The sequence below is a fragment of the Elephantulus edwardii genome, unplaced genomic scaffold, assembly GCF_000299155.1.
Source record: "Elephantulus edwardii isolate Elephantulus edwardi_28Jun2011 unplaced genomic scaffold, EleEdw1.0 scaffold00093, whole genome shotgun sequence".
NCBI lineage: Eukaryota > Metazoa > Chordata > Mammalia > Macroscelidea > Macroscelididae > Elephantulus > Elephantulus edwardii.
The window spans coordinates 5,366,429-5,379,227 of NW_006399843.1; the positions used below are offsets into that span (position 1 = coordinate 5,366,429).

General features: G+C 46.5%; 1 protein-coding gene across 1 annotated transcript in view; it reads right to left on the reverse strand.

The window, feature by feature from the left end:
- Window positions 1-10,814, reverse strand: part of TMPRSS5 (transmembrane protease, serine 5) — a 14,315-nt gene extending 3,501 nt beyond the window's left edge. Inside the window, exons 1-8 of the mRNA XM_006890868.1 lie at window positions 10,697-10,814; window positions 10,249-10,347; window positions 9,552-9,671; window positions 8,383-8,518; window positions 7,926-8,039; window positions 6,172-6,215; window positions 3,308-3,470; window positions 2,244-2,422 (exon numbers count right to left, since the gene is read on the reverse strand). Coding sequence (XP_006890930.1) covers window positions 2,244-2,422; window positions 3,308-3,470; window positions 6,172-6,215; window positions 7,926-8,039; window positions 8,383-8,518; window positions 9,552-9,671; window positions 10,249-10,347; window positions 10,697-10,814 — 973 coding nt within the window. The remainder of the gene's footprint in view (window positions 1-2,243; window positions 2,423-3,307; window positions 3,471-6,171; window positions 6,216-7,925; window positions 8,040-8,382; window positions 8,519-9,551; window positions 9,672-10,248; window positions 10,348-10,696) is intronic.
- Between the last annotated feature and the right edge of the window lie 1,985 nt (window positions 10,815-12,799).

Genomic DNA, 12,799 nt, shown 5'->3' on the forward strand with positions numbered 1-12,799 from the left:
TTGGTACACAATCCCCCCCGCACCTCCCCAAACCCCACCCCCTACCCCCAAATATAATCCACTCTGCAACCCTCATTGCTCCACTGGCTTTTTCAGAGGCAGTAAATTGCAGGGGAGGAGATTGCTCATCTTTCTCCTGTGGAGCTATTGGTGGATTGCAACTGTCAAAGAGGTGCCACCTTTGGGTTACAGGACAAATCCCTACAGACTATGTCACCAGAGTTCTTATCACCATCCGGGTCACCACTCACCCAGAGGACAGCATGTGACTATAGTGTGCATGGCGCCCCCTAGGGGTGGAAAGAACCTGCACACCAGGGAGGAGAGAAGTGAACATTTTTCTGGGCACCAATTTGGGGGGCGGACAGTTTTTCTTTTTCTTTTTTTTTTAAGCACTTGTTTATTTACAAAATTCAAATACATTGTTTTCCCAAACAGATTATTCCAATTTCCCTCCAATTTTTTATGAAGACTCATAGGGATTTTCCCCAGAGTGTTGAATTTTTTTGTGGCAGTTATTTTTTTTTTTTGTGGCAGTTATTTTTCCAAAGTGTCTTTGTCTCCTGGTGGAATCTAGGCATTATTTCAGGTGAACATGCCATTCAGTAAGCATTGAGTCACATGGGGAGAAAATAACTTCTTTTCCAACTCTCTTTTACACACTCTGTGTCAATGAGGAAACCTCCTTTGGTGCTTCTCCGCACCTCCTCGACACCACACAACCTCTCATCCAGCAGGGGCCAGCAGGCCAGGCCCACTCCTCCTACCAAGTCCAGCGAGAACTTAAATGCTGTTTTGTTTTCACCCTGTGTGTGTCTGTGGATGCAATTGATTTATTGTAAGGTAAGATCTCCAGCTAGGTAGCAACACAAAGTTTCCCTTTTGAAACATACTTATTTCAGTCCTTTTAAAACAGTAGCTGTTGAACAATAATTTAGCAAGACTATTTACAGGATAAATGGTGTGCATGTAGTATAACAATGGCTGGTGTTTGGAAAACCCAAGGCTACAATCCAAGGAAGAGTGTGTGTGTGTGTGTGTGTGTGTGTGTGTGTGTGTGTGTAATTGCATGTGTTTGTGAGTGTGTGAGGGCAGGAAACATAATTCCATATGTGTATGGGTGTCTGTGTGAGCACATATGAAGGATTGTGTGTGCACAAATACAGGTGATGTGTGGAATGAGGGCATGTGTGTGAGTCTATGACTGTGCGGGTGAGTATGAGTGGGTATGTGAATGTGTACACACCAATCAGGGCTATTTGGAGTGTGTGTGTGTGTGTGTGTGTGTGTGTGTGTGTGTGTACTTAGTGTGTTGTATGCATGTGGTTTTGTGTGTGTTTCTTATTGAGTGCACCTGTGCATATGCATATTGAAGTTAGGCAGAGGTGGTTGTTGAACTTGTTCTTCTAGGTCAAGAATACTCACTCTGGAGTCTAAATCCTAGGCTCAGAAACTGCTTTGTGACCTTGAAGAGGCACTACTTCGACTAACAATGGCTTTATCTATATGTGCCAACTTAAGCTGGGAGCTCTGATGGCTCAGTGGTAAGGAGGTGCACTGCCAACAGCTGGATCCATCAGCTGCTCAATGGGAGAAAGATGGACAATCATCTCCCAGCCGCGTGATTTACTACCTCTGAAAACCCAGTGGAGGGTCAGCTATTAGTCACTTCCCACTCAACAGTAAGTAACAACAACAACAACACCTGCCTTTTTTCTACCTGTCAGGTTGTTGCAAAGACTGAATGAAGCAATGCTTAGAAAATGTGTTAACTGAAATGTTGCATAGTAATGGCCAGGAAAGGGCCAGCAGTCTGCTGTAGATGGAGCAGCTGTGAACCCAGCTGGAAAGCGTGAGGTTAGCCCTTGCTGTGCAGTTGGGAAAAGAGCTTGAACCTTTTGTCTCCAAGAAAATCTACCCGAGGAAGACCCTCAACCAAGTGTGCTGACACGGTTACTGCAGCACTAAGCTTGAGTGAGGCTGAGATTGTGAGGATGTCGCAGGATACAACAGGGTTCAGATCAGTTGTTCATAGGGTCTCTGTGAGCCATACTTGACTCCACAGCACCTAACAGTGACAACAGCAGAGGTGCTGCAACCCCAGATCCAGGTTACCCTAATTCGTTACAGTCACCAAAACAGATGAGCTGTTTTAATGCTTAAAGCTCCAAGAGGAAATCATAGGACTCATGCTACCATTCTATCCCAACCCAAGCTGCTCGGCCCGCTGCCCAGCACCTCACCGGAAAAGTTGAGGGGTGTCCGGAGCCGCAGGAGGGCGACATCATAGTCATGGTTCTGGGCGCTGTAGAGTGGATGAGGGATAATCCTCTCCACAACTGCCCCCTGGTGTGGCCTGATGGCGCTGTGGCTGACCAGCCCTGCATGCACCCGCCAGCTGGAGAGGCGAGACAGCCTGAAACTACACAGAGGGGGCCACAGTGACCAGGAGAGGACAAGGCAGAGGAGGGGGATGGAACAGAGACAGCAGGTGGGAAGAACTGGTCAGAGAAGCCATTAGTGGGGGCCTCCATCACAGGGTGGTGAGCTTCCAGAATACAGGAACTACACTTGTTAGTGCACCTCTCAGCATCTGGCAAGAGACTGTGCATGCAGTAACTATGTGTCATCTGCCAGTCCACCCACGTCTCCTGCCTAACCCTCTCCTTTACAGTCACTATTGATGAAGCTCATGATGCAAATACTAATCCTCAGCCACATCAGAAAATCACCACTCAATCTGTCTCTCCACTTGCTCTGAGGAGTCACTTCCCTCCTCTCAGCCTCCGTTTCCTCACTGCAAAATGGAGACGAAGACTCTGTGCCCTGCCTGCCACCAAGAAAAGAGGCTCAAAGAGCTCATTCACTCATCCTTCAAGCAACAATTTTAAACATCTACTATGTTGCAGAGTCTGTTCTAGGTGTGAGGACAAAACAGTGTGAAAACTGATAAAGGGATCTACACTAACAAGACTAAGGGCCCCTATTCTCATGGAGCTTCCAGTCTGATTAGGGAGAAAGCTGTTAAATAATTACTTGGAAATGTATAGCATTACAGTGGTGAGTCAGGCTAGGAAGCAGAGTGCTTTAAATGAAAAAGCATGTTATTGAAAAACTGACTGAACAAATACAAAGAATTGATCTTGTCTTTTCACACCTGCTTGTGCACTGACCAGGGAGAATTTCCTAAGTACTTCCATGCCCATTTCGTAGCAGACACCCCGAAGCAAGCAGGTGGAAGCAGCCACACAAAAAAGGCAATGAGGCACTCTCCCACACACACCCAACAGCAGCCCCTAGGACTTGCCTGTGAATGCAGTGTGCTGCAGTCACCACCCAGTGTGGTGCCAGAACAGAGCCCCCACATGTGTGCCGTGAGCCCAGGGCCACACTGGCCTGCCACGGCCAGCGCCCAGGAGCCACGGCCTGCCCGCCGACTATCCTGGAAGCCAGGGGTCTTGCCCCACAGTCTGCCAACAGAGAAAGGGGAGAATGAAACAGAGGGAGAAAGGGGTATCAGATGGTCCTAACATCCAGGGAACATGACTCAATGCCAAACCCCTGAGAGCCTAGTGCAAAGCTCTGGGTGATTATTTGGGGTCCTGGATACGGAAGGCTGGATGGTGGAAATGTGAATTATGCACACAGCTACCCCATTAGGCTGTGAGCTCTCCAAGAACAGTTCTATCCTCGTAGCCACTGAGTCATTTTTCTCGTTGCTGGCCACAGTTTGTTGTGATCCACACAGCCAAATGCCTTTGAACAGTCAATAAAACACAGATAGATACCATTCTGGGATTCTCTGCTTTATGCCAAGATCCATTTAACATCAGAAATTGTATCCCTGATGCCATGATCTTTTCTAAATCCAGCTTGAATTTCTGGAAGTACTCTGTCAATGAACCATTCTAGTCAATTTTAAATAATCGTCAGCAAGATTTTGCTCACATGTAACATTAATGATTTTTTTTTTTATAATTTCTACATTCAGTAAGATGACCTTTTTAGGAATAAGAGTGAATGTGGATCTCTTCCAGATAGCTAGCTAGGTAACTGTCGTCCGATTCTTGATACAATCTGGGGAGCATGTACAGGGCTAAATCTATTTGTTGGGATATGTCAATTGGTATTGCATCAATTCCTGGAGCCTTATGTTTTGCCAATGGCTTCTGTGCAGTTTGACCTTCTTTCTTTATTACCATTGGTTCTTGATCATTTGCTAGTTCCTAAAATTGTCCCATGTCAGCCAGTTCTTTTTGGTACAGTGACTCTGTGTATTCCTTCCATCTTCTTTTGTAATAATTGGTAATTGGAGCGTAAGAGTTGGGAACAAGGAAGTCTGTCCAGTGCTAGAAGTCAAAATTGTTGATTGTGTGGATGGACAAATGAATGACAAGGCAGACAAAGGACCTCCATAAACTGTCTCCAATTTGACCTCTAATTTACCTTTCGTGTTTTTTGAAAGTTGAACAATGAATAAGGAAGACTGAAGAATTGATCCCTTTACAATAAATATTAGACAGGATGTACAGAGATAGGAACTCTCATATCCTGATGATAGGATTTTAAAATGGTACAACCACTCTGGAAGGCAGTTTAGTATTTCCTCAAAAATCTTAACATAGAAATTCCATGTGATCCAGCTATTCCACTGTTTGGAATGTACCTGAGAATATGAAAACTGAAATACAAATGGAGATCTGTACATCAGTTTATAGCAGCATTATTTACCATGATAAGAATGGAAATGGTCCGAATGGCCAACCACAATCAAATTGATTGAGATACTGTGGTCAGTTCAGATGATGAAATGCAACATAGCATGCAGGAGCAATGATTTTGAAAATTACTACATAACTTAGAAGGGACTGGGAAGCATTAAGCTGAATGAACTAACTCAGTCTCATATGGACAAATACTGCATAAGACCATTATTGTGGAAATAGAAAGGTCACTAGTAAAATGTGTATGAGGATCCAAGGTAGGGAGGGTTGGAGAAGAGGGGCAAGGATGGGCAGGGGGGATATCATAGGGTTGCACATTTCAGTGCGTGGAGAGAGGGGGTAAAGGAAAGATATGGTGGGAATCTGGAAAGATAAAGTAATTTTGGGCATGTTTCAATTATGATTACTTTTATAAAACATAATAAATGGGAATGATTATATGAAACACAATGTGAATAAAGGATAATGTGAAATACATGTATATGAACTTTACGAGAGCTAATCAATATAGAATAATTTTTTAAATGAAGGATCAATAAAAAGAATAATAATTGCTGTCTTGATATTGTGGTGTTGGTGAAGAATATAGAATGAACCACAAATTGCCAAAATAAGAAACACCTTTATCTTGGATGATGTACAACCAGAGCATTCCTTAGAAATAAGGATGGTGACACTTCATCTCCCATACTTTGGACATTCTTATTTGGAGAGACCAGCCCTGGGGAAGGACATCATGCTTGGAAAAGTATGGGGTTAGGGTAAAAGAGGAGGAGCCTCAGGAAGATGGGTGACATGGTGTCTGCAAGAATACACTTCAGCACAGCGGACATTGTGAGGAGGCTCAGAACTGGGCAGGATTTTGCTCTTTCCTATATAAAGTCCCTACACATCAGAGCCAACTTAATGAAACCTAACAACAATGAAGGAGTCCAGGTAACTTCTAATTCAAAGGTTGGTTGTGAGAACCCACTCACAGAGACTCCACCCACTTTGATGAGAATCAACCTACTCACAGGTCTAATTCCTTCAAAACTACAACCTAGAAAACTCTATCAGAAAGTTCTGCTCTGTCCACTGGGGTCACTATAAATTGAAATTGGCTTGACAGCACCTAACAGCAGCAGCTTTCAGGAAGCTCCTAACAGATTACTCAATAACCCATAGTAATTTCACCTTTGATTTGGGCTTTCCAGAAGAAAGACATGTCAGAGTTCAGGGCTTGAGGTACAAAAGGATGAAGCAGATCTTCAGCCCAGCCCAGTGGCAGGGTGAAACCATGACTTAGTGGGGCTTTGTTTTGACTGAACTGTGTCTACAAGAAGAGTCTGGCAAACAGATGAAAACCCCACTCCAGATGCAGCAGAGCCTCTTCTACACTCCCCAGAACAAGGTACAGAACTCCTTATTCCCACCAACCCCTTCCCAGGCCCAAGACATGACTCACCAGAACATTTGAGGGAAACAATTTGGCCGGAAGTGCAGTTGTCCCTGCAAAACAGAGGTGCCAGCAGGAAGCTGGGCAGGACCCACCTGCTTCCACTCACACCTGCCTGAGGCATAGAGGATGGGGACAGCTGGCAGAGGTGAAGGGAGTCTTTCCCATGGAGTCACGCCTCAAGAACACTATCATTTTCTCCTTCCATTCCCACTCTCCCCCGACCCTGGTCACCTCCTCACAACAACTCTATCTAGAACAAAGGCTGCATAGTAGTGGAGTGGACTTGGGGGGAGGAATTGTATAACAATGAAAGAATTTTTCTTTTGCTTTTCAAAGAGAAGAATGAATTGAAGGGGAGGGGGTGAGCAGGGAGAAAAGTGCAACAATGAATGAATGGAAATCCAAAGTCTCTTTAAATTTTCATTAAAAATTATAATGATAATAAAGAAATAAAATATCTTTGCTCTTACGGTAACTTCTACAAATAGCAAATGTTTTCAAATAAATTTTTCTTTAATTAAAAAAAAAAAAAGACAGTAACCAGACTTCAGCAGAGTAACAACAGGACTTCATGGTCTTTGAGGGATAATTTGTACAGGGTCCTAATACAAAAAGAGAACATCTATAGATGAGGAACTCCAGATGTTCCTACTAACTGCTCCTGAATAAATGTACATTCTGTGGATGGATGAAGGAAGGGAGAGAGGCTCTACTCACCTAATCCCCTCAGAAACCCTACTGGGTGATCACACCTCCAAGTGAGTGAGCCGGGCACTTCACTCAGGCTTCTTCTACCTTACTCTTTCTCTGTCCTGAACCTTCACCTGCCCCTGTAAGTTTATATTCTTACTCTCCTTTTCCCTCTCTGGTCTCTTAACAGCCCCAAATATTTTTAACCAAACCTTTTCCTTTCTTCCTTCAAGCTTCCCAACCCTCCTCCCATACCCAGAGGCCCAATGTCTGGATTCTCTCAGTTGCTCTTAGTTTTCCAAACCCACAACCCTCAGGCTATCCTGGAGGAGGCAGTCCCACCCCTGCCTCAATTTCCCCATCCAAGGATCCAAAATAGGCACAAGCAAGGGTCTCTACTGTGTCCCCCACCTCTACTATTTTCTCCTAGATGGACCATTAGAGGAAAGGGCTGGGTAGGAGGGCCCTAAGGGGACAATTGATTCGCATCAGAGAAGCCATGTGGAGACAGAAAACAAAGGGATGATAGACCCATCATCCAGCCCAAGAGGCTGCTGCTATGATGAGGAAGGTTGGACAGGAAGCAAAGGCCTTCTCAGCTCATGGCTGAGAGACACACTCTGTATTCACCCTTGGAATTCTGGGAAAGGCCTTTTCTACTCCAGAGCCCCCTTCTCCAGGATGCTTGTAGTCAGAGGGGCTCAACCAACCTGAGATGCCAGAATTATCCATGTAATGAATTGAAAGGACTCTTAGTTTGGAAACAAGAACCTGGTTTCAAAACATAGTTTGACTGATGGTCAATGATATGGACATGTAAGGCCCTACCTAGATAAGGCCTCACAGTTCCCCCTACAAAAGGAATGTTCAATGTGCTATTTCAAAACCTGTTGGGGACAAATAAAATCGTAAGTGTCCAGTGGTGACTGGCAGGACTCAGGAGAATGGAATTAGTGACTTCTGACTTGGCAATGTCCCTCTTTGTCTCCTCATGAGCCGCCAACACTCTCACCGCCATGATCCCACAGAGGAAGTAGGGAGCCCTTCACCTCTGACCTCAGAAGTCTTACCTGGGCTGCCAGGCCTCCTCCAGGAGGCCTCCGCGTCTAGGAGAGACCTGAGCAAACCCCTGGGAGCCATTGAGCTTGACATCAGACAGGATCACAGCCTTGTGGTGCGTGAGTCTGGGCAGAAGAAAGGAGAGAGAGACATGGTGGGAAACTGGCTTGAATATCAGCATCAGAGGTGGTAGAAGTGCAGACCAGGAATGTGTATGATGTGCTACACCAGCAGAACAACTGAAAAGACTGTGAAACGGGCTTCTTTGGAGATCATCTTTGTCAAAGGTGCTCAGGGGATAGAAACAGGCTGGGGCACCATATTACCCAGAGGCCAATCTCTGGAGAAATGATTGCTTGCCTTTTTCCAAGGATTTTGATGGTGACAGGCAGATAAAACCCTGCAGTGCCCCCTCCCCTGGCAGCCAGCCCTCCACACTTTCCACTACCCAGGCCTGGCTCCATTTACCTGAGATGCCCGAGATGCCGGCACACCTGTCTCCCCAGGGCCAAGCTCCAGCCCTCATGGCATACCAGGAGCCAGTCTGGCTGCGCCCTCACCTGCACTTCCAACAAGAAGTCCTCGGTGTTTATTCTGAAAGATACTGAAACCACAGCATGAGAATCCCATCCCTCTAGCTGCCAGGAGGCGAGGACAAGGGATGAAGGAGCTGGCCCTGAGGCCTCTGGGGAACTGAGGAGGCCTTAATGACAGCATCTGGCCCCTCAGTCTCAGGCATCCTGCCAACCTCTCCCCCCAGGGTGTCAGGCTATCTGAGAACAAAGTCACTCCTGTCTGCGGACCTCATGGCTTTGTTGTCTGAGAAGTATTTTCACTCTTGCCCTTGACTTCATGGCAGTGTCGCCATCCATCTTCCTCTTTGTGCAGAGGGAAAACTCAGGTGCAAATGTGGGAAGCGACTTGCCTGAGGGCACAGAATCAGTAAGTGATGGGCCCAGGTTGTACGTCCAGGCCTTCTGATTTCAAATCTTGCCCCAATCAGCAATCATTACCACTGACCCAGAGGGGCTGCTTTGTCCAGGCTCTGCAAGAAGCTCTATTCATTGGTTAGCTCACTTTACCCTCGATTGACATTATACATCAAATATTTTATTTCTTTGTTAAGAAAATGGAAGTTAAAAAAAAACAATAATATGCTAATTGTTATTCTACATAATGTAGCTTAACGCTCAGCCTCTACGTAGCAGCATACTCCTTTTCCCAATTCTCAGCTGGAAAGGAAGGGTGATGGCTACCAGGGGGTGACTAGAAGTGATGTTCCTAGCCCTCTAGCCCCATCGGACAAACATTTCTCCTTGTCACACCCTCTTTCTCTTCCTCCACAGCTTCTGCCCCAATCTGCCCCAAATAGCAAAGCTCCATCTCTCCTGCCAGCCTGGGTTCCTGGCCATGCACCCCCTAGAAGTCAAAGAAGGCCCGCAAAGCCAAATCAAAGGTCAGCTCCAAGTCTGGGCCCCATCACTACCCTCACACTGGAGGAGGATGGAGAGGCAGATGTGTGCAGCTAATTAATGGTCCTTCACTTGGGTCCTCATGGCCTCTGCCAGAAAGGGCCACAGGGACTTCCGGGGCTGTGACAGGAGGAGGAAACTGGAAGCCTTGAGGGGATGGCCCACCTGTTTTGCGAGGCGAGGGGAGCAGGACGTCTTCATTGCTGACCTCTGAGCAATTCCAAGCCATCTCCTGACCCTGCAAGGTCTCCGAAGCCAGCTGAGAGGCCGGCCACAGATACAGCACTTGAGAAGAACAAAAAGTAGTTCACAGAGAAGGAGCAGGGGTGGATGCTCAAAGGAGGGGGACCTTTACCCAAAGACGCAAAACAAGACTCTCTCAACCCAAACCCACTATAGCTGGGACCATTCCTACTCATAATAATCCTGTAAGACTGAGTAGAACTGCCCTCCCCCCAGGGTTTCCAAGGCATAACCTTTACAGAAGTAGACTGCTACATCTAATGGGCTCGAACCAGCAACATTGTCGTTTGCAGGCAAGTACTCTCAGGCAGAGATTTGCCACTAACCTGCTGAGGAGAGGCACAACACTCTCTTATTGGGAAGCATTTCTAGAAAGAGGGTGGCTAAGTGATTATGGGTAATTCACTGCAGAATTAGAAGATTCTCCTCCACAATAAGCCTACATTATTCCTGCTCCAATTTTATCCCTTCTCATCTTTTCAGGGAAGATGGGGAACATGTTCATCTTATAGTCTGCTTCTAACACCTGCCCAGCACCTGCTTCTCTCTTCCAGCCTCCCTCCACCCAGATCCTGTTTTTGCCCCCCCCCCCGAGCCTTGTGGGATGCCCAGCACTGACCTAGAAGCCAGGAGCCAACACCCACACCAGCCAGCAGCCCCAGGGCTCCGAGTACTGCATAACCACGTTGTGGGGGACACCAACGCCCCACTGGAGAGGCTGGGAAGCAAAGAAGAGTGTGAGTTTCTGCTCTTCCCTACAAACTTGCCTCCTCTCTGAGGCACCTCCATGGGGCTCAGCACCCACAGAGGATGCCTTCCTGTGCCCTGTCACTTCCCACCCTCCCCACAATCTCACCATCTTTAAACTCACAGGGCCCAAAGCCCTGCTAGAAACCTGTGTCCCAGTGAAGTCCCAAGAGAGAAACAGAAATTGAACACTGATATGGGGATAAACATCTAGATAAACATCTCCAACCCTCAATCATTTGGGGCTGATCGCAGGAGATTCTGGGGCAAAGAGACTCAGGGAATATCCCCACCCCACCCTACAGCACTGTCTGGCCTACTGCACTGCTGCTGGGTCTTGGGGCTCCATAGCTGGTCTCCAGGCTCCACTCTGATGATTCCAAATGCCGGGCCTTCCTCTGCATCCTGGGCCTCTGTAGGATTTGGGTCATCCAGCATCGGGTTCTGGGAAAAAGAGTCATAGATATCAGGATCCCTGCCATTACCACTTCAAGCATGGCCAGGAAAAGCCACAACAATGTCTGTCCCAGCCCAGTGAAGTTCATACTCTTTAGCCTTGGTTATGCCCTCACTGCTGCTTACAGACCTTTATCCAACTTAGGGACTCCCTGTGTGTTCCGTAAATGCCTCTCCAAGCCCTCTCTGCTCTCCTGGAAACTCTAACCTCACCCACCTCACTCTCACTCAGCTTATAAGTGTCAGAGCAAGAGTCTAAATCCAGAGTTGTTGTTGAGTACCATCAAGTCAGAACCAATTCGTGGTAACCCTCCAGCAGGTTTTCAGAGGCAGATTAATCACAAGGGAAGAGATTGTTCCTCTTTCTACCATGGAGTGGCTGGTGGATTCAAACCATGTACCTTTGGGTTGGCAGCACAATTTCCTACCACTATACCACCAGAACTCCCAACTCAGAGTTAGCCAACTCCAAAGTCCATGCTCTCAACACACTCCCATGCTGTCTTTCATGGGCATTGATGGCATCTGCTTAAATCCCTCAACATCCTTCCTCAGGCCTCCCCCTCCAACTCCCATCTTTCTTCTCTAAACCCCTCTATCTAAGAGGAAGAAGTACTTTCTCCTGTGCATTCACTAACCCATTCAGTCAGTCAGCAAATATTTGTTGACTTAAGCACATGTGTCACTATGGTGGAAGGAGCTCAAGATAAATCAGCTTGAACCCCAGGCTCAAAGATTCACTGCCTCATCCTAAGGATAAGTCACATAAACAAAACAAATTATGTTAAATACCAGAAGATAAGCTGAGTCAAACTATCATTAACTTTTAAAAGAAAGAGAGCTTACATCCTCATTGGTGAGATAAGGAAGAATTCTGAAAAGAGGCAGCCTCTGAGATAGGACTTCAAAAATGAACAACATTGGGCCCGACATATGTCTACACAGGGTATCCAGGCAAAGAGGGCAGATGGGCAAAACCACAGATGCAAGAAAGGACAGCGTGAAATAAGTCATCCATTTGTCTGAAGTTCATGACCCATAAAGAAGCGTAATGAGAAGCAAGGTCTTGGAAAAACCACTGGATCAGCACTTCAAAGCTGGCTATTGATTATATGAACCACAACAACTCGAGCCATCCCTTCAAGCTTTAGAATTATCACTTAGAGTGTTAATTCCTACTTCCCAACGAGTAACCTCTCTCCTCTACTACTTCCTTTCCTCCATTAATTCTCCATTCTGTGTTATTGTTGGGGGGACATTGATCGAGTATAACTCATAGCAAACCTACTCTGAACAACAGATCAAAGCTTTGTCCCATCCTGCGTCATCTTTGTTACAGACACCGTATCAATCCATCTTGCCAAGAGCATTCCAAAACACATTAAAATGCATGTTGTTGTTGTTATGTACCGTCGAGTCATTTGCGACTCATAGCGTCCCTATGTACAACAGCCCTAAACCCTGCTCTATCCTGTGCCAATCACATTGCCTCTGACACATCCATCCCGGTTACCCCAGTCACTGAATCAATCCACCTCATAGAGGGTCTTCCCTCCCCGTGCTGTCCCTCCACCCTCCCAAGCATGATGTCCCTCTCCAAAGAGCTGTCCCTCCTTGCAACATGCCCAAAGTATGTCAGACGAAGCCCCAGAATCCTTGCCTCCAAGGAGTAGCTTGGTTTAACCCTCTCTAGGATGAATCTGTTTTCTTGGCAGTCCATGGTACATTCAATACTCTTCTCCAGCACCACAGCTCAAAGGCATAAATTCTCCTTCTGTCCTCCCCAGTCATTGTCCAACTCTCTGATGCTTAACAAGTGATTGCAAAGACTATGGCCTGTATGAGGTGCACCTTCGTCTCCAGAGAGACATGATTGCTCTTGAGTACTATAGAGAGGTCCCTAACAGCAGACTTTCCCATCGCAATACGCTTTTTTATTTCCTGACTGCTGGTGTCAAGAGTGTTGA